The 19,576-nt window shown below is 38.3% G+C and overlaps 2 protein-coding genes across 5 annotated transcripts; both read right to left on the reverse strand.

The window, feature by feature from the left end:
• Window positions 1–4,425: 4,425 nt before the first annotated feature.
• LOC117930242 lies at window positions 4,426–5,073 on the reverse strand. Its single transcript, XM_034850801.1, has one exon. The coding sequence runs from the start codon at window positions 5,071–5,073 to the stop codon at window positions 4,426–4,428; it is 648 nt and encodes a 215-aa protein (XP_034706692.1).
• Window positions 5,074–11,898: 6,825 nt separating this feature from the next.
• LOC117905360 (homeobox-leucine zipper protein ROC3) lies at window positions 11,899–18,779 on the reverse strand. 4 transcript variants are annotated; one of them, XM_034818299.1, is made up of 12 exons: window positions 18,701–18,779; window positions 17,976–18,137; window positions 17,711–17,871; window positions 17,457–17,574; window positions 16,733–16,921; window positions 15,749–16,219; window positions 15,403–15,501; window positions 15,044–15,256; window positions 14,684–14,852; window positions 13,950–14,218; window positions 13,763–13,858; window positions 11,899–12,962 (listed from the first exon to the last, which is right to left on the reverse strand). In XM_034818299.1, the coding sequence occupies exons 2-12, from the start codon at window positions 18,120–18,122 to the stop codon at window positions 12,498–12,500; spliced, it is 2,397 nt and encodes a 798-aa protein (XP_034674190.1). In that variant the 5' UTR covers window positions 18,123–18,137; window positions 18,701–18,779; the 3' UTR covers window positions 11,899–12,497. The 4 variants fall into 4 exon arrangements, with proteins under 4 accessions (XP_034674190.1, XP_034674180.1, XP_034674173.1 ...); XM_034818289.1 differs by having other exon boundaries at window positions 18,697–18,775; XM_034818282.1 differs by lacking the exon at window positions 18,701–18,779 and adding an exon at window positions 18,518–18,679.
• Between the last annotated feature and the right edge of the window lie 797 nt (window positions 18,780–19,576).

Genomic DNA, 19,576 nt, shown 5'->3' on the forward strand with positions numbered 1-19,576 from the left:
ACCCGGAGGCCCTTCCTACTGAGATTTCTTTGTGTGCAGTCCTTATAATTTTTCTCTTTGTTTTGTTGCATGTGGGGCGACCGATTTTGTAAAGACAATTTTTCAGTCATTAATAAATACTTTACACTTCTTTGCTTTTCTTCACCTCTCGCTTCTCTTTACTGGTAATATTGCTTAAGGTTAGATATATTTCATGGACGGAGCAACGGGGTTCCGTCTAACTTTTGTAGGTGATAGGCTCCACTTTCACATGCTTTAGTTACAATATACAGACCTTCCTAATTCGCTTGAAACTTCCCGACTCCTCTTTCAGCGGTGTTTTCGAAAACCTTTCTAAGGACCAACGTTCCGATCTTGAAGACCTGGGGTCGTGCCTTGCGATTATAGTGAGCGGCCGCTCTTTGTTGGTAGTCGCCCATCCGAATGGACGCGTTTTCTCTCGCTTCGTCCACCCAGTCTAGGTTCCTACCTAGTTCTGTACATTCATCAATCTGTCCTTGCACAATAGTCTGGATAGTGGGCAAGCCTATTTTGTTGGGGATGACTGCATCCATGCATTATGTGAGAGCGAAGGGGGTGTTTCCCATGGGTCGCCCAGGCATGGTTCGGTAGGCCCATAGGACGCCGGGTAGCTCCTCTACCCACTTTCCTTTGGCTTGCTCGAGCCTCTTCTTTAAGGCAGTAGCCAATGTTTTGTTTGTCGCTTCTGTCTGCCCATTGCTTTGAGGGTAACGCGGTGTGGAGTACAAATTCTGGATTTTGAGGTCCGAGCAGAAATTCCGAAAGGCGATGCTGTCAAACTGCGGACCATTGTTGGCTATGATTGCTTGAGGGATCCCAAAGCGGCAAATGATGTTCTTCCACACAAATTTGGTGACATCTTTGTCCTTGATGCTGGCATATGCCTCTACTTCTACCCATTTGCTGAAGTAGTCTGTGGCAACGAGTAGAAATTTCTTCTAGGCAGCTGCGGTTGGTAAAGGTCCTACTATGTCCATCCCCCATTGTGCAAAAGGCCAAGGGCTAGAAATTGGCTTCAATGTTTCAGACGGCGCATGCGGTATGGGGGCATGTATTTGGCATTTGTCACACTTCTTGACATAAGCCGCCGCGTCTCTCTTCATAGTGGGCCAATAGTAGGCTTGTGAGTGCGCTCGATGCACCCAAGATCGTCCTCAGGGTGATTGCCGCATACACCCTCATGTAATTCAGCTAATATGTATTGAGCTTCTGAGCGGTCTAGGCACTTGAGGTAGGGGCCTGTGAAAGATCGTTTATAAAGGTGATCCCCGATCAAAACGAAACGGGCAGCTTATACGCGGATCTTATGCGCCTACTTGGGTTCATCAGGTAGAGAGCCTATCCGGAGGTACCCTGCTATTACTTCTATCCACTCCTGGCCCTCTTCCTGGCTCTCCTCAATAGTGTTGCAAGTGGATGCTTCTATAATGGAGGGATCAGTCTGCACATATATGGGCAATAATCTGGCCTCTTTGATGGGCAGGGAAGCAGCTATTCCTGCCAAGGCATCGGCACGTACGTTATCAGCTCGTGGGACTTTTTCAATGGTCCATTCGCCCAACTGCTGCACGGTGTCTCTCACTTTCGTTAGATATCGCGCCATGCGCTTGTCCTTGGCTCTGTATTCCTCCTGCACGTGTCTCACCACGAGTTGAGAATCGCTGTAAACTCAAAGCTTGGAGACAGATAGTGCAAGGGCGAGATCTAGTCCGGATAGGATGGCTTTGTACTCCGCTTCATTGTTTGATGTGGGAAACCCCAACCGGATAGCTTGCTCCAGTTGTTCACCCGTTGGGGATTGCAGTAAAAGTCCTACTCCGAATCCCGATGATCGAGAGGCTCTGTCAACCCGCAAGGTCCACCACTCTTCTTTATGCGGTTCCTTGTCTCAAGCAGGTTTTTGGGAGGACTCTACTACAAAGTCAGTCATTACCTGCCCTTTCATGGACAATCTTGGTTGGTACTCAATCTCATACTCACTTAATTCTATGGCCCATTGGAGCATTCTTCTGGACAGATTCGGCTTGTGCAGGAGGATGTTGCGAAGGGGCTGGTCGGTAAGTATGACTACCGGGTGAGCTTGGAAGTAAGGGCAGAGTTTCTGGGCGGCACTTCGAAGGGCTAAGGTTGTTTGCTCTATCTTTGAATACCTTGTTTTTGCATCGGCCAATGCTCTACTGACATAATAAATAGGTTTCTGCTCCCTATGTGTGGGGCAACGAAACAAAACAGCACTAACTGCCCAATTTGACACAGCCAAATACATATACAATTTTTCTCCGGGGAGGGGGTTACTCAAGATGGGTGGTTGCGTGAGGTAGTGTTTGATTTTTTCGAAAGCGCTTTGACAATTGTCCATCCATCCAGTCGTGCCGGCTTTCCGTAACACTAAGAAAAATGGTCGTAATTCGTCAGTGAATCGGGCTATGAAGCATCCTAGTGCGACGAGCTTGCCTGTGAGGTGCTGCAACTCCTTTTTGTTCTTGGGGGGCGATGTTTCCATGACTGCCTTAATTTGGTCAAGGCTGACTTCTATCCCTCTTTGGCTGACCATGAACCCCAATAATTTCCCAACACTCCTACCGAAAGCGCATTTGGATGGATTCAGCTTCATGTCGTACCTCCGTAGTAGGTGGAAGACTTCTTGTAAGTGGTGCGCATGCTCTTCTCGGGTTTTACTTTTAACCACTATATCATCAATGTATACCTCCACTGTGTGGCTAACCAGGGGTTTAAAGATCTTTGTCATCAATCTCTGATAGGTGGCACTAGCATTTTTGAGTCCAAATGGCATACTTTATAACAATAAAGCTCATGCGGTGTTATAAAGGCTGTCTTTTCTTCGCCGGTAGGGGTCATGGGGATTTGGTGGTATCCGGAGAAGGCGTCTAGGAAGGAGAGCATTCCTTGCCTGGCAGTGGAGTCCACAATTTAATCTATTCACGGCAGAGGGAAACTGTTTTTCGGGCATGCATTGTTGAGGTTGGTATAAATGACGCACACTCACCATTTCCCTTCCTTTTTGGGGACCACCACTACATTTGCCAGCCAGTCCAGATACTCCACTTCTCTAATAAATCCGGCTTCCAACAATTTGTCAACCTTGTCCCGGATAATTTTTTGCCTATTCGGGTGAAACCGCCTAACCTTCTGTCGGACAGGTCTTGATAAAGGCAAAATGTTAAGTCGATGGGAGGCGACTAAATGATGGATTCCCGTCATGTCGGATTGCACCCACGCAAAGACATCATGGCTTTGTCGGAGGGTGTCCTGGATATCCCGGGCCTCTTCAGGTGTCAAAAGGAAGCTAATATGTGTGAGATGAGTGTTTTCCTCCAAGATTTGGGTTGTCCGCAAGGGATCTGCCGTCGGGGGATCTTTGTCCGTCGGATTCAATAATTGCTATTGGTCAAATACGTTGGTGGGTTCGGGGAGGGGCTCGCCATCTTTACTAGATCCGACCTCTCGCGCTATCTGATAGCACTGGCGAGCAGTCAGCTGGCTACCGTATAGATCGATTTGTCCATCCTCAGTGAGAAAGCTTACCATCTGATGGTATGTGGAAAGGATGGCTTTCATGTAGTGCAACCACGTGCGTCCCAAGATGGCGTTGAAGGTGGACAAATCATCTACCACTGAAAATTGTACGTTAGAAGTGACTGGACCTACTTGGACCGGTAGCACAATGTCTCCAAGGAAGATGGTTGTCGCTCCATTGAATCCCGATAAGATCCGCCTAGGATTTTCTAAGCCGGATAGCTCGAATCCCATCTACTTGATTACTGACGCCTGTAAGAGATCGGTCGAGCTGCTTGGGTCGACTAGGATTCGTCTCACATCAAAGTCTCCCATCCCTAAGGATAAGATGAGGGCGTCACGATGTGGTTGTAATATTCGTGTGGGATCTACTGGGGGGAAGACGATCGTCCCATCTATCGGGCGGGCGCTCCTGCCAGTTAACCCGGGTCGGATGGAATTAAAGCGCTCACGCATTGATGCTGCTCGTAGCAACCTCTGCCTCTTTCATTTGGAGTTGTACTTCTCATCCAGTGGTCCTCCGTTGATGTAATTGATGATGGCCTTGGGCGCGACTGGGGCCTTGGAGGTCCTAGAGTCGCAGCTCCAGGGAGTATCTCTAACCCTGGCTTCTAAGCGGAGGTATTGTTTCAAATGTCCCGCTTTTATGAGCCTTTCTACCAAGTAATGGAGACTCTTGCATCGCTCTGTAGTATGACCATGCTCTTTGTGGTAAGCACACTTCTTGCTATGATCTCTCTTGGCTGGGTCCATTCTGATGGGTCCGGGCCACCTGAAGTCGGACAGGTCTTGGATCATAGGAAAGAGCTTCTCATATGACACAGTAAGGGGCGTGAGTGGCGGCAGTTCCGGGCGACTTTGCTCCCCCTACCTTCGACCAAACGGCCTTGGCTGGTCCGGAGGTCTGGAACTTCTTTCCTCGTCGCTTTTGGATGTCTGTCCGGCGACCAAAATTTGTTGGGTGGTTACACGCACATCATCTTCCAGTATCGAGTATTTGCTCACGCGCAGGAACAAGTCATCCATAGTCGTGGAAGACATTTTAGCAAGTGATTCAAAGAATAGGGTACTTGGGCATATGCTTCGTTTGAAGATTTGGAGGACAGCATCCATGCTATAGGCCTCTAATTGTAACACAGCCTGACCAAACCGTTTCACGAATTCTCTTAAGGACTCATTCTCCTGCATTTTTATGTTTTGCAGGGTGCTAATGTTTTGTTTATGCCGGGCGGAGCACAGATATTGTCCCACAAAAGCTTCTGATAGGTCCCGGAAGTTATCAACAGAGTTTGGGGGGAGTCGATGAAACCATGAAAGAGCTTGGCCTTGTAAGCTGGCGGGGAATACCTTGCACAGCAACGCGTCGTTCCCTATGTCGAGAGTCATGAGCTGCCGGTAATGCATGATATGGTCGAACGGATCGCTAGACTCGTCATACGCAGAAAATTTTGGCACGAGGAATCCCCTTGGGGGATCATAATGGATAATACGCGAGCTAAAAGACGTGGAGAGCATGTCATCCAGCCTCTTGCTAATGGAACCTGGGGGTGGTTCATTTGATGAGTTCCTTCCGGCTTGTTGTATCGCTTGGTGCGGGGGGGTGTTCTGAACAATGGGTGCAATTGGGGGGTCGGGATACGTTTCTCAGGTTGCGGCCACCGGCGGCCTCTCCTTACCAGGCTCCTGCGGTCCTAACCTTGCGAGCATCGCGTCTGACAACTGGGGTCTTTTATCACGCTGTCTCTTTGATGAGAGATGGGTAGAGTCTGAGCTTTCATCTTGGGGAGCATGATAGGTGGGCATGGGTCATTCCCGAGATCGCTCATTCCGCATATCAGGGACGACCCCTACAATTCCGAGATATACCGATTCTGGATCAGGCCTAGAGTTCGCCCCCTGGCCTCTTGGGCGTTGGTCAAGAGGAGGCCCCGAGGACGAAACCCGGATGCATAACACCGCGTTTTCTTCTCTCAGTCTCGTCGTTTCCTGGAGGAGAGCTTGCATTTGTCGCTCGCTCTCCAGCTGTCGCCTTTCCATGGTTTCGCGTCATTCGAAATAGCCTTCGTCTCCTCTAGCCGACGAACAGCTCCTGGAAGGTGTGGACATCTTTGCCGTTGATTGAGCAACTTCCCACAGACGACGTCAATGTTGAAGCCTCGCGTCATTGGGACCCTCGCAGTAGCCAAATGGACGCTCTTTTTCAACTGAGGATGATACACACCTCAATCAACTTGCAAAAGACATCCGGACAGGGAGTCCGGACACACCTCCGATGGTTTTGTTAGCCTTCTCTCTGATAATCAATCTCCCCTTTTTTCCAAGTAGAAAAGCTTACCTTCTCTCCTCGCATGAGGGCCCTTTTATAGTGTCAGAAGCTCTGTCCCCTCTAATAGTGGGAAGACTTTTTGGCTTGTCATGATGGAGCTGAGGTAGTAGCAGAGCCATCATTGCTCTACAGGCGGCTGTCAAAAATCGTGGGGGATGACTTGTCGTCATTCCTGTCTTTTCACTCTGTAGGCGGCGGAATGCGGGCTATGCCAGGTTGTCTAAAGTGACTCAGTATAGTCCCATCGAAAGTGCTTCTAGCAGTGTAGACCAGATGGCCCGCGTTTCACGGCCAAGGGTTCTAGTTAAGTTGCTAGCGCTAGGTCCGGACAACATATCCGGACAAGAGAGGGGATCGTCCGGATAGTGGGTTTGAGAGTGCCATAAACCCCCCTAAAGGAATCCGGATAGAGAGTTGGTGTGCCACGTGTCCCATGGAGGGGTGATGTGTGGGGTTGTCACGTGGGCGTTTGGGGGTGGTCCCTACATTAAGGCTACTTGTTCTTATGGAATCTTTTTTCAAGTTTCCCCAACTCTTTCTTATAATATAAATGTTGATTAGGCAAGTTGCCCTAATGATAGAAGAAGCAGTAGTGGTTACTATGCCTTTCTTGGCCCCAACTTAATTTTCTAATCTTCCTCTAAGCAAAAGGTGGTATCCAAATCCAGTATTAAATCGGATTACCGGGGACATGCCAATGCTGTTGTTGAGGTTACTTAGCTTGAGTCCATTCTTTGTGAACTTCATATTTGTCTTCCTTCACCTCACCTTCTTCTTTGTTACAATATGAGTGCTACTTATTTAGATATCAATCCTATTATGCACATTAGAACCAAGCATATAGAGATTGACTAACATTCCATTTATGACTGAGTTATCATTTATGACTGAGTTATGCAAAACTCTCTTCTCATTCGCTATACACCTTTTGAAGATCAACTAGTTGATGCTCTTACCAAAGATCTTCCAACTACTTGGTTCTCTAATATTTATTGCAAACTCACAATCTTACCACAACTTGTAAGCTTAAGGGAGGATGTGGGATCAGATAATTAACCCTTCAATATATATATATACATAATTTCTTATTAGTTCTTTGTTTATCTTTTTCTATATGAGGTGAGATTTATCCTAATGTTGCCACGTGTCCAACCCTACATATAAAATAAAATGTTACTGTTCTGCTCAGTAGTGAACTGAGCTTCTTCACCCTATTCTCTTTTTCTTTGTTATGGTTCTTCTCTTATTTTCTCTATTTTTTTTAGAATTTTTTCTTTGCAAAGGAAAAAAATCATACAAATTATGTTTTTGGCTATTCAAAAGTTGTTTTTGGAAACCTTTACATTATAAGTCTATTATAGTTTTAGTAAGATTTTTTTTTTCCATATTTGAGTTCTCAAATAAAATTTTATTTTGTTCTGAAAATAAAATAATTGAGAACTAATTTTTTAAAATTAATTTTAAAGACATTTTCAATTAATATCTTTTAGGTTCCTAAGACTTGTAAATATACTTCTTTTTTTTTAATATTTGAGCTTTCTTCAACTATTTCATCTTCAAATAAAAATAAAAATTTCATCTTCAAATAAAAATAAATGAGACAGGAAGTTACACCTAGGAGATAAAAGAAAACCATCCATTTCTAATGTAGAGATAGGAAGTTGCACTTAAGAGATAAAACAAAATCATCAATTTCTAACATAGATATATTTAATGATTAAAAAGAAAACTTGTATGGTGATGTGATTTAAAGAAAATTTTTCCTTTTAAGAAACAAGAATTTGTTTTTAAAAATCTTAAAACACTGGTGACAATTGTTCTTTCAAACCACTAGGAATACGATTTTTTTAATCAACCAATATCAAAAAATTTCAAATATAATATCTCTTTGAATTATACATGTTTTTATTAATTATTTTTTAACTTCACTAAATTTTTCATTAAACAAATAGATTTCAAATCAAGAACACTTGATACATAGGATTTACAATTTTTTAAATTTAATTTGAAACTCAAAGTCAATATAATTAATACTATAAAAACATAAAACTCAAAACTAATCCAATTAATTTTAAAAGTAATGGACCAAAACTCGTTTTGAATAACTTTGCTACAATCTTCTTTATTCATATTTATATTTTTCTAAATTTTTTACTAAATAAATAAACTTCAAATAAAACAAAATAAATGTGTTAGATTCATTAATAAATTTAATAATTTTAAAAAATAATTTAAAGCTCAAATTAATCAATTCAAGCTAAAAATTTATGGACAAAATTATTCCATAACGACTTTGTTGTTTCTCTCATGAGAAAGAACCATAATTTTTTGAATTTTTCACCAAACAAATAGGCTTCAAATTAACTAAGACTCAATACATTGGATTAGGTAAACAAGCCTCTCGATCTAAAAAATAATTTGGAACTAAAAAAGTAATGCAATCACCTTTATAAATTTAGTAGACAAATACTTTTTTTCTTTTTTAATTGTTTCACGTTTTTTTCCTGCCTTTTAAAAAAAGGTGAAAATTAGTTTTAAAAAGTTAAAAGTAGAAAAGAAAACTAAATTTAAAAAAAAAAACAAAAAAAAAGCAAGGAAAATGAAGTTAAGCTTCTCCAATGCCAAAATATTCTTAAAACCATATGTAAAGAAAAATTACTCTACAATGATACAACAAATATCACTTTTTGCTATAAAGTAAATTTTATGAGAAAATATCATTTTTACCTACAAATTCACTTTTTCATCACTAAAATATGGATATAATATTTTTTTTACAAAGTATATAACATTCTACCGTGAACTCCACTTTTGCCACAAAATTATTAATTGCAAAATATCATTTTTAACCACGAATTTACTTTTTGCAGCGAAAAATATAACAAGAATAACTATGGTGCAATAATGATATTTTCTACTATGAATTCCACTTTTGCCACAAATTTACTTTTCATCTTTAAAATTATGACAAGAATAATTCTTACATAATGTGTAACATTCGGCTATGAACTTTACTTTTTATTACCAAATTATTTTTTTGATAAAAAATTTATAAAAAAGACTTAGAATTTTCAATTTTTGTTCAATTTTTTTTTCCACAATGTTCTTTATGGTAGAAAATTACCCTTTATTTTAATTATATATGCACCAATTTTTCTATAATAAATTAAATATTAAATAAAACTATTTAATAATTAATATTTACATATTTAAAATTTTATTAAAATATTATACAAAATAGCCCTACTTATAAAAAAAATAGTTTTATTATTTATTAAAACATAGTAAAAGTTCAATGTTGATATAAAAGTTTTTTTAAAAAAAAAAAAAAAAAAAAAAAAACCCAACTATTTGATCTTCTTCTTTTATGTGGGTTTCATAACTGTAATTTCAAATATATAAATGAAATTTATAAAATTTAATAAAAATCTATAAAATTTGAAGCATACATGTTACTTTGAAATTTTGGGATAAATAAAATAAGATAAAAAAACTTATAAAAAAATAAGAATTGATTCTTATATATGCTAGACATAAATAATTTTTTTGCTTTTATTTTTTTTCTTTTGATTTACATAACTATTACATTTTCTTGGAGATTCATTTACTAACAATTTTCGTTTTCCTTATATTTTTTTCTAAAGCTTTTATTATTTTAAATCTCATTTTTCTTTTAAATTTAAAAAAAAATATTTCTTTGAATTATTTTAAAAAAAGAATATATACAAATAAGTGTTAGTAATTTTATAAAGTTTATTTGAAATCTTTAATTTTTTTTAAAAAAGTTTTTACTCCTTCATTTATGGGACAATTGTGTTTTGGACTCAGCTGAATCCAAAAATTAAGATTTGGCTCATAAAAGTTGCGTAATTGATGGAAATGATATAAAATATGAAGAGACCAATATACCCTTCAAAACTATTTTGAATATTTTCTACCATAATATTTGACAAACTTTTTTGTCTTAATTTTTTTTTAATAATTATTCTGAAAATTTATTGTTTTTAAAAAACTAATTTTTTTAAAAAAATATATTCTAAAAATATATCATTTAAAAAAAATAATTTTGACATATTTTTAGTTATTTTTTACATACATAATTTTAAATATATATATTTTCCAAGATGTTTGATTTTTAAATAATAATAATAATAATAATTTATTTATACTTTTTTGGAAAAAGGTGTATTTTTTTCCAAATCACTAAATTAAATTAAATTTTATTGAGGTTTACAAAAAAAATAAAATTTAAATTAATGTTTTTTTACTCTCTTTTTTTTCATAGTCAATAAATATCATTTTTGGAAAGATAAAAAATTTATATCCTTCTTCTCAATTTTCACACTTTCTCTAAATTTTAGGCTTAAATAGTGAACTTATATGGACAAAAACTTAATTTTTGAACCCAAATAGGTCTAAAACACAATTGCCCCTTCATTTGTAAGAGTATGAAAAATAATCATAGTTTGAAATAAATATAAATATAGAAATAATGTTGAACTTAATTAAAATTGAGATAATTGTGTTTTTGATCCAATTTAGCCCAAAATTTAAGCTTTGGTCCATATAAAGTTCACACCATTTAAGCCCAAAATCTAGAGAAAGTGTGAAAATTGAGAAAAATTATATGAATTTGTTATTTTTCCAAAAATGACATTTGCTCAATATGAAAAAAAAAATATAGAAAAACATTAATTTAAATTTTATTCATTTTATAAATCTTAATAAAATTTAATATAATTTAGTGATTTGGAAAAAAAAATACTCTTTTCCAAAAAAAATAATAATAAATTATTATTATTATTATTTAATAATCAAACATCTTGGAAAATATATATTTTTAAAATTGTGTATATAAAAAATAACTAAAAATATATCAAATTTATTTTTTTTAAATGATATATTTTTAGAATATATTTTTTATAAAATTAGTTTTCTAAAAGTAATAAATTTTCAGAATAATTATTAAAAAAAATTAAGATAAAAAAGTTTGTCAAATATTATGGTATAATATAGTTTTGAAGGGTATATTGGTCTCTTCATATTTCGTATCCTCTCATCAATTAAGTAACTTATATGGTCCAAAACACAATTATTCCATTAAAATTTTAGTATAATTCCTTAAACATCAATTGGTTCATATATAAAAGAAAGAAAGTTTTTTCGAAAAATGGTGATGAAGTGAAAGATCATGGGCTATATTGTCACAAAAGTAAAAATAAAATAAAAAATAAAAATAAAAAACTTTTTGACACAAAACTTGTCTCGAGTTAGAGATAGTTTTTGTTATAATATTTTATATTTGGCCACAAATATTATTCATGGCTAAAAGCAACTCTTAATGAAAAATGAAAACAAATTTTATTCGTGCACAAAATTAATTCATGGATTTATTGTGATAATTGCGTGACAAAATTTTTTTCATGATAAACATGTTTTTACTACAAAAATCAAACTTTTTACCTTGAAAATATTTATGCCGAAACATCATATTTATTGTTATATAATAATTCCAATTTGAGAAAGGGATGGAGATCTTGACGAGCTTGATTTATTTGTTCTTGGGTACTTAGCCTTCCATTTTTTATTTTTTAAACACAAAGGAATGATTGTATAGACATGTAATGAGGCCAAAGAAAAAACTCGATATCCTATTTTGGAAAAGCTTATTCATCACCTTGGAGAGTTTGGATATAGCCTTTTACCATCATCCACATTTCTCAAGGTTAAACTCAAATCTTCCAAGTATTTAGAGACACACCATATTTTTTCCTCAAAATCAATGAAAAAATACTTTTATTTAATTAAAAAATTTTAAATACCATTATTTAAGCAAAATATTTTGAAAATAATATTACTTAAAACATAAATTCAAGCCAATTACATCCAACGGGGCTCAACTAAATCCAATCCATAGTCCCAAAGTAAATTGGCAACCAATTGGGAGGTAGGAGAGGGTTGTATGAGGTATCAGATGAAGTAGATAATTGAAGATATAGCATGCAGGGAGATAGGAGGGGACGTCAACAAAAATAAAACAATTTATCAGTAGCATAGGAATTAGAAATAGACCAACTCAAATTCAAATTGAAATAAAAAAAAAAAAATGAAGAGGAAACAACAAAGCAGGAGTCAATTCCCGAACCAACACCCTTGCTGACTGGTGAGGCCAGCGCATTCAAAACGCCATTTACGCAATTTTAGCCTTACCAGCAAGCAAGGATCCCATCTGGTGCGCTCTTGACTCCCTCCACCACCACTGTCCCTACCGTTTCTCCATTTAAGACATTTTCACCTACCTAACTAACTACTACCTTCATTACATCGTTGTCTCTTTCTTTATTTACCAAAACACCCACTTCGCTTATTTGACTTTTCACCTTTCACTCCTCTCCTGGTTTCCTACTAATTATCCAAAATCTCCCCCCATCCTTTTTTCCATTTCAGAAACCCCAAAAAGAAGAGAGGAACCCAGTGGTCCCCTCGCCCCTTCTCACACCATTATGCAAAAAACCAAGATTCACGTTTGGTGTGAGGCAGGGATGTTTGTTTCCATCGTAGGAGAAGGTAGAGAAAGGGAGATTTTGGGTAATTAAGATGGGGAAACCTAGGTCTATTGCTTTGGTGGAGCAGCTGGCTCTGTGGAAGAGCCGACCATGCTACTGCTATTATCAGGGCAGATGCTGCTAAGTGCAGCATTGATTTGATGTACTGTGTTGCATAAATGGTTGTTGATGGCCGTGACGCTCGACAGGTTGAGCTTTGCAGTTGGGATTGTGCTGGCCAGAACTTGTAGACCTACAGTGAGCAGACAGCCTGAGTTGTGTCCATTTCCGTCTCCTGAAGGCGGCATCGGGTTGTCGTCGGTGGTGGTCATGATGTTGCAGTCATTGTTAGGTACCACTGGGACTATGGCAAACCCCATTGGGAGCAGGGGAATGCAGGAGGGGTCCTCACCGCTCATGGCTAGCTGAATAGCATCCACGTCAATGGTGGTGTAAACCACGTGGCTGCCGGACTGGTCGGTGCAGCTCTCTTGCAGCATGAGCTCTACGTTCTGTGATGAATTGCTGGCCACCTGCATGCATGAAAAGGGTCTCTAATTTACACACTTTTAAATTAGATGAAAATTGATGAGCACCTCCTAAAGAAGATTGGTTCAGCACTTATTTCATCTACTCTAACTATTTTCAATTTTATCAACTAATATACATGTGAACACTCAAATCTATAGCATCAATAACCGTTGGTGGGAATGCGATTATCCAAATCAACTGATGGACAAAAGAAAACTAAAAAAATAAATAAAGAAACCATTTTTTCTCGACTTTCCATGAAGGTTTGGTGGTACAATAATGAAAGTTAAACCCAATTGTAGTCAGTTTTTTCTTTGCAATATGTTATAACTATTCCTTAATAAATCCAGTAAATGGATGGCAGATTCAAATCCCAAAATTGTAAGCTAACATGGCAACTTTTTGTAATAAGAAAACATCTAAAAGATGTCATTGCATATGGCTCCCAAACCATACACCCAACTTCCAAATCATTTCCCACATAATTCGGTAATCACAACATTTGCTTAAATTTTTGCAACGTGTATCATTCCTTCAGAATACCATGGATCATTTTCATATTTTTCCTTTGTTATTGAACATAATTATTCAATCTATTATGAGGTTGAGATTGATCGACTTCACTAATCTAGATTCCAAGTGATATCATTTGGGAGATGAGATATATATGATGCATAAAAGAGACAGTATTTTCATTCTTGAATACACTGATTATGTTGGTTTCCTATGTTAATGATCAGTAGATCTGAATTATGATAAGGGAAAATATTATAGAACTATTTGTATAGTAGAAAAGACTTACATTGATGCGAAGAAGAGAAATGCAGTTTCCTGGATGAGAGCCATTGGCAATGTGTGCCACTTCATGTAAGGAATTCCCATTGGAAAGAACATCAAGCTGCAAAATACAAGAAGTTATCATTTTTAGTCTTGAGTATGGGTTTTAGGATTTGTCTTGAAGATTTGAAAGAATTATGTCTGAATCAAACCTGAGCTCTCCTACGTTCATCTCTCAAGAGATCAAAAACATGGTAGTGAGGATGTGGCAGCCAAGTAGTGGATACAGCACTTAGGATAACCCCATTGGGTTGCCCAGGCTCAGTGATTTTCCTTGTGGTTATCCTAACAGTGTCATCAGAGGAATCAGAAAGAGCCGTCCAAGACTGACCACTGGAAGTGCTGATGTTAACCGAGAATGTTCTTATCATTCTTTGTGCTAAATTCATCAGGTTCTTCCGAGCTTCAGGAGAAGGTATCACTGTAAATTCCAGAGTGGGAAATGTCACATATAAGAATGTGAGCATGAATGCATATAAACATATATGAAAGAGAAATAAAATTAGACATGCCTCTCTGTGTATATGTAAAGCATGAAAAATTGTGAACACAGATTTTTTTCCAAGTTATCAGATGAGATTACATGATTATGGTAGCAATTGCCTAATCAATTGCCTAATCTCTACTGTGACAGTTTGTCGCATGTACATGCGTATTACATTTTACCATTATACAAAATTCAGACTTCATTTAGGCCTGCATTAACAGAAGATCAATTGATAACTATGTATGCATATCTATGTATATATAGATACAGAAAAGTTTAGAAAATGAAATTGGGCATTTACTATAGAGCATATAAACAGGTCTATAAATAGCTCTACATGCAGAAAAACATGTACAAATTTGTAATGCAATGCCGAGGAGAAAGAAGGAACACAAGAACCTCCTAGGTCTGATATATTTCTGGCCATGAGGCTTGCAACCCTCTCGCATTGTCGCTGTAAGACTGCAAGCCAGCGTGTAGCTCCAAATGCCATCCCGCTGTTGACAAAGTGATGAAATATATGATGGACAGGTTTTTCCTCTACGTCAGCATGTTCTACCCATGTTACCTGTATTGAGAAAAAAAAAAACGCCCACCATGAGAAAGGATTTGAGTAGTTATTGTTCTATCTGTTCTGCAGCCCTCAATTTAGCATTGATGGTGTTTGTTTTAACGGAAGAAAACGAAGAAGATTAAAACCAACAAAATTGAATGTCTTCATACTGATCTAAGTATACAGAATGGGACAGTAGAACACACCCTCGAGTATCCATTCGGCATATCTTGAATAATGCAGCCAGAGGGTCGTCTCCTGTATCTAGGCACGGAAGGTTGGAGATTGTCATTGAAGCTATCAATGGGAAAATCAACAATTGCCCAAGTTCCCTCATCGACATTTTGTTGGCAGTAACGAAGGAAATGTGTCTCACGCGTTGGAACCAAAGGTGAGAGAACTTGCAATTCTGCATACATCTGAAGAAACAAAAAGTAGCAAATTAAGCCGTGAGTGACATACAAAACTCGATGTATACCCATCAACTTACAAAAAGCTAAACAGCTTTCTAATGGTAGCGTTAGCAAATTTTCTGAGATTCAATTTCGGGTGTTGAATTACTTACCAGATGAAGGGAACCATTTGCATGACCAGAAACGCCTGAAAGAACTTGAACAGTTTTTGCTCTAGAAATAATGGAAGGAAACAGCTCCATCCATTTCATCTGAAGAAGTAATGAGCAATAGAAACATCTAGTCAAGCGCAAGTGCTTTAAAGCAGAAAATCATGCTTAACATAATCACAAAATATCACAATAACCCCCCAAAACACCCATGAAATTAATCCTAGTAAGTGCTGATGATGGATACGAATTGTAGGAAATTATGGGCCTATTACCAGTTAGTTTCACTCTAATTGAGGATGCTTCAACATTCACACTGTAAACAAATTTATAGATGATAGCCACTTACAGCATCTAAGAAGGCATCTACCAAATTGATGCTATTCATTATAACTACGGCGCTGTCACGGGTAGCTTCTGTCCTGAATTCACCTGGGTGCTGCTTGAGGTTCATCGGCCATGGGAACATTCTTCCATACTCTTCAACATTAATTACTTCCTTCCCATTTTCATTGCTTCGGATCCAAAGAGGCTCCCCAAGTTGGCACATCTTCACAAGTTCATCAACAGATGATATGGCAAGTTCAAGCGCAAGAGACTTTTCCTCCTCTAATACGAGACCGCCTTCTGGAAAGTGAGAGCTTTCTGGCATTAAAGGCACTGGAATCATGTCGGTGCAATTAGCCATAGGATCTGGGAAATTCCTGGCATAGATACTCATATCCAGATCCAAGGAAGGCGCAAGCAGTGGAGGGGGCGGTCCTATTGCTTGGATCGCCCGGCCACCATAGCGTGAAGCAAGGCAACAAACACGATCCAACTGCAGAACATTCAACATCGTTAACACAAATTGTATGAGTAAAAATTAGGTCATGGTGGTAAGAAAAAAAATCATCAATTTTATTTCACAAACAATAAGTATTTCAAACTTCATGGTGCTTCCTGGCCTAAAAGAAAAACCACTTCACAATGCTTGGCGTGAACTTCCTTTCTTATTTGTAAACCTTCAAACGGAAATTCAGACTTTCAATAATAAGCAGTAAGCAGCAGTTGGATTCAACAGTAGAAGAAATCATCCCATTTTGTTTCATTGAATACTATCATTTTTTTATAACCCAGAGTAGAAAAAAATAAAGAAGTGGGGGAGGGGGAGGGATCGCAGGAGGGGAGGAAGAAAACTTACTGATGTTTTACATAGTTCAGGTTTATTAATCCATATTCTGGTGTATGTTTTTTAAGTAATAGATATATGCCTTCACCAGCAAAAGAAGGCATACAGTACCAATTATATGTCAAATGGTATTTATTTTAAACCACCAACAACCACTTATACCTCTTCTTTAAGCCGAGCATTTTCGATGCGAAGTTGTTGTTCATCAAAGGCGATCTCCCCCAGCATTGCTGGACCACCACAGTTAGGACAGATAACACTTCGGAGGGCCGCTTGCAGCCGGTAATTCTCATTCTTCAAGTTCTCATTCTCAGCTCTTAGTATCACATTATCAGAACGGTCTTGTTGGGCCTATCAAACAAACAAACGACAAAATGAATTAACCCCATCTTACATCTTATACCTTACACACACTCTGAGCACATTCATCGTCATCGTGTTATTATTGAACTCCGAACACTTTAACCCTAAACAGTCTGGTATTTAAGCTTTTGCTCCTTCTGACAACCACAGGTGCAGGTAGGGTTAAATACCCACAACTGTATATATATTTATGGGTTACAGACTGTATGAGTGAACCAAACTTAATGAAGATTCTGCAACAGTGAGAGAAAGAAAGAGAGAGTGATGATGGCGAACCCATACCACACGGTATTAGCCTCTTAGGGCTTAAAACGTTAATGTTAGTAAGAAAAAAAAGGCCCTTTTCCCTCCGAGCAGGCACAAACGATAGTAAATAAATAAACAAAACGCTTTCTATCTTTTCTCGGGAATCGTGCAAGCTTGATCGCTGGCTAATTTTAGGGTTACCATGAAAGCGAAAGGAATGGAGTGGGATAGAAGGAGAGGTGGGTATCATTAAATGACGAGATGCTAACATGCGCACCTTCATCTGGGTTCGCCGGTTTTGGAACCAAAACTTGACTTGGCGTGGTTTGAGGCCAAGTTCTTGGCTGAGTTTCATCCTCTGCTTGTCATCTGGGTGTGGGCATTCCTTGAATAAACTGCAAAAAATGAGTGAAGGTGGTGCAACTAGAGTGTGAGTTTAGGTGATTTTCCCAACATTTATGCGTAATGGGGTTGTGATTGAAGTATAAGAACCATGTTTTTGAAGAGAGAGAGAGAGAAATAGTAGCATACGCTTCCATTTCTTGGATCTGGCGAGCAGTGTGTCTGTGGTAGCGTTTTTTCTTGGGTTGTTGTTCGTTCTCTTGCTCGTTGCCTGACACTCCTTCGATATGCTCACTTCCAGACCCACTCTCCATCTCATCTTTCCCTCTCAAAAGCCCACTCTCTTCCTTCTGAAGTACAGAACACAAACCACATTTGCTTAGTTCATATCTTCAGTACAAATTAATGAGGAAATTTTTTTAAGGCAAACGAGATATGTATAGGAGAAACTTACGGGAATGATGGATGAGAAGGCATGGAAAGGGCCACCCATGGATGACATGAAGTTGAAGTTAGGGTTTCGGATCGGCGAAGAAAAGAGGGAATCTGAAGAGACTCCGTTGCCTCCCATTGATGTCAGAACTTGGCAGTCTCCGTACATTTTCCCTCTCCTTTGCTATGTATGAAATGTATATTTTCAACCCAAAAAAGATGGCAAAACGTCCACAATTATCAACTAGGGTTAGGTTCTGTTCAGGCGGACCTCAAGTTTGCCATCACAGAAACAGTTAAAAAAAAATTATGAAAGATCAGAGAAAGATGAAATTAAAAACACCACTTAGAAAACAATCAAGCACCACCTATGAGATAATAGCAAACACAGATGCAAAAAGTGAGCAAAACCCATCAGCAAATCCAGACATGCAGTCCAACAAAACACCATCAAACCAGTGACAAAAACCCACAAAAATTTCACTCGGAAGAACTTTCAACACTTCAGATCACACACAAAACAAAAAGCAGCTAAAACAAAAAGACCAGGAAAATTCTCCATACCAAAGTAGTGGTTGGGCCCTTCAAGGCAAAGAAAATAAAAATTCAAGGCACTTTGAGTTCCAAAAATGGAAATTAAAGGACCCAGAAAAAGAAGAGCTTAAGGAAAATTAAATGAGAATTTGAATTGAAAATTTGGAAGGAGCAAAGAAAGAAGTGAGTAAGAAATAAAGAGTAAATACCCACTGTCGGTGGTTTTGGAAACGGAGAGTCCCTCTCTGTGGATAGATACAGGTATCTCTTCTCTTCTCTTTGTCTTGCTTTGCTTGAGTTTGACTTTTTTTTCTTCCTTCACTTCAGCCCTCACTTTCTCTCTCTAAAAACACCACTGACACTCTCTCTCTCTACAAAATGTTCACTCCATTTCTCTCTCCACATAAACGCGGTAATTAATATTGACCGTACGTGGTGAATGCCAACTTTAACTCCGGGTGACAGAAACCGATCATCGCCACTTAATCAGTCGGCTGTTTCACTACACGTGGCGTGGGACAACTGGCTGAGAGAGCGTTTCCGTCAGAGAAAAAAAGTCAAACCGTTTCTTCTTCAGTTACTCGCTTTTTCTTCTCCCATTCCCACGGCATCCGCCTCCGAAGAGCGTGGAGCGTTTCAGTCTAAGTAAGTGGACTGTGATCTCCACGCGCCATCTGGGTTTCTCCTACTCCTTTTTTTTTACTGTGGTTTAAAGTTACCGTGACGGTAAAGGAGGAGTCAACAGAGAAGGGGGTGGAATCTAGAAGAGTCAAAGAATCTGTGCCCTTCATTTGGGAGAGGTGGGTCCCAGATGAAATCTACATGTTTGTCTCTCAAGCCTCTCTGGAAAGAACGGGGGTGAGCAAATTTTAATGTGTTTTTGACTGACGACCACTGAGTAAACCATGGGGATGCCCACTCTGAAGTGGGACCCAAACTTAAGGCCTTGTTCGGACCCAAGACTTTTGGTTTGTTGAAGTAATTTTTGAATTTCTGATCTTGTTTTTATGATTCTTGTACTACCGTCATCTATGATTTGGTGTATATCCATACTACCTATAAAACTATGAAATGTTTTTCATTTTTTAT

The sequence above is a fragment of the Vitis riparia genome, chromosome 2 (assembly GCF_004353265.1).
Source record: "Vitis riparia cultivar Riparia Gloire de Montpellier isolate 1030 chromosome 2, EGFV_Vit.rip_1.0, whole genome shotgun sequence".
NCBI classification, from domain to species: Eukaryota; Viridiplantae; Streptophyta; class Magnoliopsida; order Vitales; family Vitaceae; genus Vitis; species Vitis riparia.

What these genes read in the sequence shown, in the direction of transcription:
- LOC117930242 (XM_034850801.1), bottom strand. Translation starts at nt 5,073, where the DNA reads ATGCTCTCCACGTCTTTTAGCTCGCGTATTATCCATTATGATCCCCCA.
- LOC117905360 (XM_034818299.1), bottom strand. Translation starts at nt 18,122, where the DNA reads ATGTACGGAGACTGCCAAGTTCTGACATCAATGGGAGGCAACGGAGTC. An exon ending in CAAATGGTTCCCTTCATCTG is followed by an intron (nt 15,257 to 15,402) that starts GTAAGTAATTCA and finishes TTGTTTCTTCAG; the next exon opens with ATGTATGCAGAATTGCAAGT. An exon ending in TTTCTCTTCTTCGCATCAAT is followed by an intron (nt 12,963 to 13,762) that starts GTAAGTCTTTTC and finishes TCATGCATGCAG; the next exon opens with GTGGCCAGCAATTCATCACA.